General features: G+C 41.2%; 1 protein-coding gene across 1 annotated transcript; it reads left to right on the top strand.

The window, feature by feature from the left end:
• The first annotated feature begins 1,178 nt into the window (after nt 1–1,178).
• msto1 (misato mitochondrial distribution and morphology regulator 1) lies at nt 1,179–9,753 on the top strand. The gene is made up of 14 exons (XM_080786918.1): nt 1,179–1,366; nt 2,263–2,380; nt 3,341–3,413; nt 3,665–3,740; nt 4,037–4,088; nt 4,269–4,413; nt 4,759–4,873; nt 5,434–5,568; nt 5,774–5,926; nt 6,776–6,907; nt 7,126–7,310; nt 7,597–7,674; nt 7,798–7,913; nt 8,047–9,753. The coding sequence occupies exons 1-14, from the start codon at nt 1,283–1,285 to the stop codon at nt 8,301–8,303; spliced, it is 1,719 nt and encodes a 572-aa protein (XP_080643044.1). The 5' UTR covers nt 1,179–1,282; the 3' UTR covers nt 8,304–9,753.
• Nucleotides 9,754–9,920: the final 167 nt, after the last annotated feature.

Here is a 9,920-nt window from a genome sequence, read left to right on the forward strand (position 1 = left end):
ACTCACTGACTGTGTCACTTACAACATCTCATACTGTTCCTGAGAGACACCATTGTATTTGTCCATGACTGAGAATCTGAGATTCTCTCGACAATGCAAACCTGTCTCACCGGCTTGCCTAGCTCTGGTCCTGCATATGGACCAGAGCATTACGGCTTGCCCACCCCCAACGGGCATATGGGGCAGAACATAATTTGATATTTTAGGCCCCAATACTTTATTAAGAGTTAAGTTAAGACAGTATTAGTAACATTACCTATACATTTAGAATGAGCTGCATAATAACAAATAGTTATAGGCCTATGACATATAATTTGACTGACACATGATGTCAGGTTCAGGTTCATTTATTTGTTTGTCCCCGTGGGGCGATTTGGTTTACACAGCAAGGCATAACACAGGCAGGTAACACGAAACACAAAAACACAGTAAAAAGGCACATAGTACACATAGAACATTAAAACAGGATGGCAGTTCAAGGTATCAGTGTAATATATGGTGTGGTATATAATTCATAACTTTTCCAGAAAGTTGTATAATGTCACAGACAGAGTTAAAATACTAGAACATTTTCGGTTCAGTGGGGGACTCAGGGACTGGATGTGTTAAACAAAATGTTTTTCATAGTTCAAGGCAGTAAATATTTCGATAATTCTAGACCTATATACGCTACACTAATCCATCGCATTTATTTTGTAATTAAATTAAACGTTTCGTAGGACTAGGATCGCTTTGGCGAGTGCACTTGCGCCATCCCATAGCCTGGGTTGTTGTTGTTGATGTTTGTCTGTCACGGACAATAACATTAACAACAATAATAACCGCGCTGGGAAATAATGTTCGACAATCTGTGCGTAAAATCATATCGCAGTCTCGCACCCATAACCAGTGTTTAACTGCAGTGTGTAAGTTAATTGTCCATTCGATTAATTAATTATTTACGTGATTTAGCAGTTGCCTAACAACCAACTAGGCCTATCACAGCCCTTGTCGTGCCTCTCTGGGATATGTGATATAAACTCTAGCCAATCGGAGCCGCGTGCGCCACATGTGAGGCCAATGGCGCAGTGAAACCGAACTACCACACAGCGTTTTAGGATCAGCCAATGGCATTTCTGTACGCACGTCAACCCAACCAATGGTCGTGATTGTTGTAAGCTATGATGTTAGGTAGTAGGTACGCACTAATATTAGGTAGACAGAGTGAAAACAGTGTTGTCGACATTATTTCCAAAATGTTCCAGAAATTTACAGATTGTTTTGATCGCTAATAACCGTCACGATGAGTAGCCCTTGCAGAGAAGTCGTTACCCTTCAATTGGGACACTATTCAAACTTTGTGGGAACACACTGGTGGAATTTACAGGTTAGTGTTTATGGTTGTTAGCGTTAGCTAACTTAACTATAACGGTAAGTCATATATGTATAACTTATCCAAGTTCAAAACTTGTGTTCATGTCTGATAATAGCTAGTATTGAAAATTAATGTATAGTATACACTATATTATGAACAGAAGCTAACAGGAAGGACAGTATAGCCTTAGCTTTAGTTAGCTGCTAGACAGACAAAGACCATACTGTCTAATGTTTCTGCATACATGCATACCGTAGATATGCAATGCATACATATTACATAAGTACAGAAACCTTATTTCAACTCGTAGGATTTGTAGTAAACTAACTATTGTTTGTTCTCTCTGGAAGAGATGTATGTGAAGGATGCATTCAGTGTGTATGGGATTCAAAGTCAGTTTTTCATACACTGACAAAGCAGTATATCAAGTCCTTGATTTATTTATGTCATAGTTCATAGTTCGTATCATACCAGCGAATCAGATGGTATCCATACCATACCCATATGGATAGCCTAGCTTGCAGTTGCAGCTAGGTGGTGGTCCTGTGTTGAATTGCATTCTTAATGTAATCACTGATTTGGTATTCCAATGAATACCTTCCTACTAGGCTAGTGCCTCTGAGTGTCTGAGTTATGTCCCATATTAAAGCAAGATATTTAAACATTCCTTTAGATCCACTTGAGTTAGCTTATGATTATGCATTTTCTTGGTAAGATACTGGTCATTTATCACAAAACCTTTAACTTGCCTTGGTGTTCAACGTTTCATTAAGTATGATCCATTGTTTTTTAGAACAAAACCTAGCTAACATTTCTAATTTTCTATGATTACACTATCACCTCTGGTAATATTGAGTGTGTCGAGTCTTCCACTCACCTCAGCCTCTCTCCCTTCTTGTTGTCTTCAGGATGCTTCTTCATCAAATAGCCCCGACGAGGTCCACAATGACGTTGTGTTTCGTGAGGGACAGACTCCGGGGGGTCATGTCACTTACACCCCTCGTCTAATTGCCATGGATCTCAAAGGTAAGCTGACCATGCACGCATGCACTGTATGTATGATATGTTGGCCCAGACCAAAGTTCTACAGTAATAAGGGCCAAAGCAGGCTTGTTTCTGCTGAGGAAGCTCAGATCCTTAGGTGTGTGTTACAGGATGCTGCACTGCAGATGTTCTATCAGTCTGTAATGGCCAGTGTCCTCTTCTTTGCGATAGCCTACTGTGGGGTGGGGGTGTCGCATGAAGGCTGCGGACACAATAAGCCTAAACAGGTTTGTGGGGTTCTGTTGTTGGGGTTACACGGGAGGATTTGGTGAAGGTGTGTGTACAGAGATACCACTCCTCCCACACCCTCCACATTGAAGAGCGAGTGAGTGGTGGGAAGGACGTATTGTGTTCCTCTACCAGCCTGAGGCTGGAGGGTCTTCGTCAGTCCTTTGTGCTATTTGCTATGATAATGATTGTATATAATGCTCTCTCTGTTACTTTGTTGCATTGTTGTTAGTCTATTGTAACATCCAATGTGTCACATGTAACATCCAATGTGCCGAAATGATATGCCATGGTTGTTAAGTGTGTTTCTATCCTTTACCAGACAAACTACTGCAACAAATATTTTATGTTTCATGTGTTCAAGTACAGGAATCAAACACTTCTGCTAGTCTATGTGTAAACATGACTGGAGATATTACCACTACCATTTGGAGAATCATCAAGCCAAGTCAGAGTCTAAAACTCTAAATGTTCCCCCTTTAATTATTTATTTTGTTTTGTTTTATTCAAGGTAAATATTGCCCCAACATATGTCAGCTGACAGGTTGTACTTTCATCACACTCAATTTGGCACAGTGTAAAATGTTTTAGCATGGTCAAAAAATGTGCAGGGGGCAAGTTCTTTGCATCATGATTTCTGGTCCTGGCTTGTTACACTTGTTAAGATAAAATCTCTCTTCTTCATACCTCTCTCACTCTGTTCCTCTATAACAGGTAGTCTTTCGACTCTAAGGCAACAGGGAAGTCTGTATGAAACTGACAAAGATGGCAATATTGCTTTCACATGGTATGTATTATTTGGCTGCTTAGAGGGTACCAATAACTAAATATAGTATAAATGACAATACATTTGATAAGATGTAAACCACATTTCACAAATGTTAAATCTTAAACCCTTTGACAATTTCAAATATATTGAATATTCTCCCATTACAAAAATATTAAAATATTTTCTAATTTTGGTCTAACAATCTTTGCATAACAAGTTATTAGTTGTATTTATTTGTATTCGATGTGAATATGTGCTCCTCTTGTCAGGGAGGGAAACATTACGACGCACAAAGAGACCCCCCCAACAAAGAACCCCTTCCTCCAAGACCTGGACAAACTAGATGTGAGTATTTCTAATGAGATGGAAATCCTGTGCATTACACTTTTTTAAAATTTGATCTTATGACACAATGCTTGTAAAATGTCTTTTGAAAATGAAGAAAAGTGGTTCTGTGACATCGACATAAATAATTATATTTAGTTTGTTTATTGTTCATTCCGTCACTGAAAAGTCCTGAGATTAAGGGCAGGGCTTTGTTTTTCCATCCACTTGTAACTTTCATGTGTCTAGTACTGAACTTGAATCATGAAAACATTCTCATGCAGTTATCTTATTCTGACATCCCTCTATGTTTTCAGAAGGGGGAGATATTTGCTGATTTTGCCTCCCAGTCTCACCCTCAGTGCTCAGGTATTGGAACACTCCAATCTCAGAACTCCAAATAATCTATTTTCTATTAAATATATATAGTTTTACATTGTTATCAATTGCTTGCGTGTGATCTTTAAATGCCGTTCATGGGGGTTCCCTCCTTGTGTGTAATTAAAAGTAACCTGAGATAATTCATGAAACTACTGTTGTCAACCGCAGTGAGCGTGGCCACTGTGAACGACCATCTGGAGCGGTTGCAGAACACCTATAGGCTGGAGGGCAGTGTGAGGGTATGGTCTGACTTCCTCAGGATCCACCTGCACCCTCGCACCATCTCTGTCATCCACCAGTACAACCACGATGGGTGAGCGGCAGCGCTTATACAGTTCTTGGAGAAGGGATTGTGGGACTATTTGGGATGTCCAGATTATGTTATGGACTTATCTGGTGCACCATAGTTCATTATATTCAGTTCCATAATATAAATAAGTAATCCTTGCCGAAGTTGCAGAGCCACGATGCCTATAGGGTAGGAGCCTATCTCCTGTTTCTGTAGTGAAGCTACACCCCCGGCCCCTGGACATGACGCTAGAATGTTGCAGGGATTTACCCCCAATCCAACCCTTGATCATACAGTATATGCATGTCTAAAATGCATGTCAGTCTCAACAACAGCTCAAAGTGTGGATGTATGTGTGTGGATGTCCAGGGAGACTCAACGTCTGGAAGCGTTTGGCCAGGGAGAGGCACTGCTCCAGGGATCGGTGTTGGAAGAGCTGGATGACAGACTGCACTTTTTTGTAGAGGAATGTGATCACCTTCAGGTAGCTACAATACACAGTTAAACTCTACTAACTGTTTTGATTTTAAATAGTACTCACTTCGACTCAAGAACAGTCTAGAAAAGTTCAGGAATCTTAGGAGTCTTGCACACAGGCCTTCATCAGTGTAATTATACTCATTTTAAATAATGTCATTGTACACACTCTCAACTTACAACGTACCTCCACACAAGTTAGGAACTCAGTTCTTAACTCATGGAAACAAGATGAATGTAATAAAAATATATAAATCTTTTCCACCAACTTTGGAAAAATCCCTAATCCTCCTAACCCTAAAAAATTAAATAAACACCTTTCAAAATAAAGCTACTCTAGTAGTGCATTAATATCAGATTTGATCATATGCATGTTCTATTATTATTCGCATTATTGCACCGAAGATTATAGAGGAACTTCCAATTACTACTTTATCTTGTTTATTTCAAGTGCATCCAGTGATGTTGAACAAAGACAAGAACATATCGTGAAAGTTCTCATATTATATTCTTCCTTCTTTTTCCCCTCCTATCTCGTCCTCTTTCTGCATCCCTTGTTTCTCTCAGGGGTTCCAGGTGTTGTGTGACTTGGCCGATGGTTTTTCCGGCCTGGGGTCAAAGGTCACAGAAATGCTGCAGGACTCATATGGTGGTAGAGGCATCCTAACCTGGGGGTTGGCACCTGTCAGCCACCCAGACTCGGTGAGTAATGAGAAATGTTCTATGGTAGCTATCTGCAAAACTCCAAGATTATAAGTTTTGTTCATTGTCTAACCCTGTCATTTAACTCTGAGCTAGTTTATAGTTCCTTTATCTCTTTTTTCTTACTAAAAGCACCACTATTTTTTTTATACTATTACAACATACACAAAGCTTGTTTTGTAATGCTATTGCTTCTCTGGTTCAGACTCCAATGAAGGACCTCTACCACATGGTAAACTGTGCATTAGGGACAGTGCATCTTGCCAGGAACAGTTCTTTCTTCTGCCCTATGACTTTGAGGGGTGGGCTGGGCAGACGACCCACCTATCCCGTGGCCTTTCCTCATCTAAACTACGACGTGAGTCTCACTTATTTATTTACACGTTATTATTTCTTTCTTTAATCCGATTTTTGCCTCAATTTAGTCCCTGCCAATTCCCTGTGTGTACTGCGCTGACATGGCCAGCCCCCTCAGTGTTGTGTCTGAGGAGGATGTGTAATATTCCTCACATGGAATTACCAACTGCTTCTTTTCACCTGACATGAGGGACTATGAGTTTTCATGCTATCTCCCCTAAGAATACAAGATTGGTCGGCACTCTGCACCAAAACCTACTCGGCCCCAGTCAAATCAGTGACCTCGGGTTCGGCACCAGAACCTACTCTGCCCCAGGCAGGAATACAATGAATTCTCAATCCCAAAACGGCCATGTTTGATGTCTTGGGGATACAGAGACTAGGGGGGGGCGATGATTTATGGTTCTGTCCCTACTCCCTATCAGGATGTAACTTGAACGGTGTTGAGTTCAAGTTACATTCGGCTCGCTGGTGCCGAGCTTTGCGCGAATATGGTGACGAGTAGTTGGTATTGGTGCCGACCGTTCCGGTTACCTCCCCTAGACCCCGTCCGTGCTGAGCAGGCACCCCGACCAGCAGTCAGAGGTTTCTAGGCCGGGCACTGACAAGGACATGATCCCGTGTCTGCTTCCCAACGCAATTGAACCCGGGCGGTGTGGTGGGCAGTGTTTTAATCCTTTGCCAGCCTGCCATTCCTAATTGAGAAGCCAGATTTTGTTTTCGTCCAAGAGAGATAATTGCCAGTTTACCAACTTTACCCTAGACATTTTCCCAGCGTTTTATGTTGCATTATCTAATTTATCAATTGATCTATGTCTAGTAATAGAGATTTATATTTCCTTTGTGCCAGCCCTCACTGTGGTACCACAGCAGCTCTGTCCTGGCTCTAGGTCTGGATGCCCTTACTGCATCCTACAGGCTGAGGAACAACAGTGTCCCCATGTGGCAAGTGGCAGAGGCGCTGACCTTGTCCGGGAGAAAGGTAACTTCATGCTCTCATATGAACACAATAGTTTTTCTATGTTGTTTTGTAATGTGGCTTACCTGTCCTAGCACCACTGAACTTAAGGTTTTAGGGTCATCATATGTGATTTTCCTCTATGAAAGGACAATCCTATATGGTCATATAAACACAACAGCAAAAGCAACAATATTTCCTACATACCATGCAAGAGGCTTTTAGCTTGTGGTTAATTGCAGGTGGTGGCTGCGTATGGTGCCGTTCCCTTTCCCATGATGGAAGACAGCTGTCTCTTTGATGCCTTGTCATCCTGTGTTGATGCACTGCCATGGAAACCCTTATCAGCTTGCCCGGAACTTGGTGATGGCCGATGTTACAGCCAGATGGTGACACTCAAGGGCTTGGAGGGACAGAGCCTGGTCAGGTTTGCATCTTCCATGTGACTATTGCAGTGATGTAAATAGGTTTTCAATGTTTGGTCCTGAAACCCAGGGGTTGTCTTTTAGATGGGTCCCAGGGACATTTTATGAGTCCTACTTCAATGACAGCCTACAGTACAGTATTGCATCCCAGGACCCCCGGAGGGTGACATGAATAATTGCGTCCTTTCTCAATTTAGTGAGTCTAAGGGTGCAGGATGCAGGCTATTTGCATCACTGCTATTGTAATACTTGATGAAAAAACAACTAAAACTACAATCCATACTATAGGTCTCTGGAACCAGGCCTTAACCGTTGGGACGATGTCCTTGAAGCCTACATCAGATCCTTCTATCCTACCACAGATCTGTGAGTCTCTCACACTCACACACCCAGATGTATATTAAATATACTGTAACTATAGATAATAACAACTATTGTGTATATGTAACTACTGATTGACGTTTTTTGTCTCCATCCTTTGCTGTACAGGGCATTGCAACTGGTTTCAGCCCCCAGCAAACTGACACCTCCTTTCCCACGCATATGCTGTGGGAAAGGGCTTGGTGTGCAGGGCTTATTACAGAGTCAGCCCCCTCCCCCTGGCTGTGAGTATACAGTCATTTCAATCATTATAGCTTTTTTATATAAAAACTGATTCTGGTTAATTTCTTTCAAATGGAGCCTCTGTGATTTTGCCCTCCTTTCTTGAACTTCTGTTTCTTTCTTCATTGTGTGCAGCTTCAGCACCAGTAGTCTCTTCCCTGCCTATCCTGACCTCCCTCCAGTCAAGCCCCGCGATCGGCCAATGGCTGTCAGATATGCATCACGATGTCAGCGCTCTTGACATTGGCCGTAGGTCCCCCAGCTTCTTCTCACATGGACCAGAAATGACTGACTACATGGAGGCTCTGGAGGAGCTGCGTCTCCTGGCCCGATGTTACCGGGACGACAGTGGTGGAGTGGCATGCTCGTCTTCTTCTGAGGATGATGACTGAAAATGACATTGTGAGAGTCTGCGTTAGTGCGTTTAGAAGAGTTCCATGCACTACGTACATAGTCATGTGGATAGACTGATGTCCACTGACTGCCATATATATGTCAGCCCAACAGCTGTGTATTCACCCTGCCGATCAACACACGCACCTTGCATGCATAGTGAGAAGAAAGAGCTGTACTTCTGGTTTGAATGAGGACAAGGACTACATTACACACAGCTATTGAATGAGTTGAAACGGTTCATAGATTGTAGCACATTAACCAGAAGAAAGAAGCCTGTCTTGTTAAGATGTAAAATGAAAAAAAAAAAAAAAAAACATTAGCACACAGTAAATCCTGTTATCCATTTTTTTTTCACACAGTGTGAAAATGTCATTTCCATTTTTACACTCTAGTTCAATTACTTACAGTACTTACTTTACAGTAACTTAATACTTTAGTTTTCAGTTCTTTTATTTTACAGTGCACAAGGAACTGTTATGTTTCTTAATGTGTAATTAAATGTGTTTTATACGTAAGTGCTTTTGTTTTGAGAGAGTACATCATCATTACAATATCTTTATTAGGAGTCTCAGTGCAGTGATGTGGTGGAAATCCTGACTGGAAAACATCAAAGCTGTTGTTTAGTGCCAAGACGTTTGTTAAAAGACATCTTTTTCCAATTATTTTACTGAATTATCTTCCAACAGGAGGTTGTAGGTTGTGTTGTTCATCAGGTACATGTATAGAATAGATTATATTTGTGTGGCTTGATGACTGCAGTTTTCAGGGCTTGTGGCAACCAATCTGAGAGATGGGATGTGCTGACAATTTATAGAAGATCTGATGCCATGCAATTTGAAACTTTTTTTTTAAAGGTTTGTTGGAAGAGTAGTCAGGACTCACTCATTCAGATGCTCCATGAGAGTGGGGAGGGAGGCAGGCTGCCTCCATGCTCCTCGCCTTAAAGCCTAAAAATAAAGATTCACCCACCGGGAACAAGATTACAACATTATTCATTAACAACTGAATGGGTAAATGTAATGCACCATTTACCATTCTATGGTGCTTCCCTATCATGGTACCATGTCAGCATAATCAGTAGGGATGCACTGAATGGGAAACCAAATACTGAATATAGGAAACAGTTTGTCGAATATGATTACAATTATATATATATTTTTTTACCCGTTTTTGTACCATTGCTGTCATCGCCGTACCTTTGTTGCTACGTACAGGCATGTGTGTGGCGTGCTTGAAGCTGCGTTTTGATCACGTCGCAACAAAATGGTAGGTTAAGGTAACCCCAATTCTTTGACTATTTGGTTTCAGCTCTAAAATAAACCGAATATGTTTTTTTGCCACTATTCTGCCGAATAGTTTCAGTGGCCGGATATTCGGTGCATCCCTAATAATCCGAATTTATTGTCATCATACCGAGTTAGTGGCGTAAGTAAGAAAAAATGTCCGTGATGTGTCATGGTCAGTATCACAATGTATGTTTTAAATGCCTTTTGTCGACTGTCTTGTTGCACCTCTGCAAGATAACAATACCATAAAGTGCACACTACAGTGTCATATTTAGTTTAGATCCCATAATAAATCTGCAACATTTTCCTACAATCTAAATTGAAACT

Source organism: Protomyctophum bolini, assembly GCF_963924005.1.
Source record: "Protomyctophum bolini genome assembly, chromosome: 17".
Classification (NCBI taxonomy): domain Eukaryota; kingdom Metazoa; phylum Chordata; class Actinopteri; order Myctophiformes; family Myctophidae; genus Protomyctophum; species Protomyctophum bolini.

What these genes read in the sequence shown, in the direction of transcription:
- msto1 (XM_080786918.1), top strand. Translation starts at nt 1,283, where the DNA reads ATGAGTAGCCCTTGCAGAGAAGTCGTTACCCTTCAATTGGGACACTAT. An exon ending in CACACTGGTGGAATTTACAG is followed by an intron (nt 1,367 to 2,262) that starts GTTAGTGTTTAT and finishes TGTTGTCTTCAG; the next exon opens with GATGCTTCTTCATCAAATAG. An exon ending in CTGTCAGCCACCCAGACTCG is followed by an intron (nt 5,569 to 5,773) that starts GTGAGTAATGAG and finishes TCTCTGGTTCAG; the next exon opens with ACTCCAATGAAGGACCTCTA.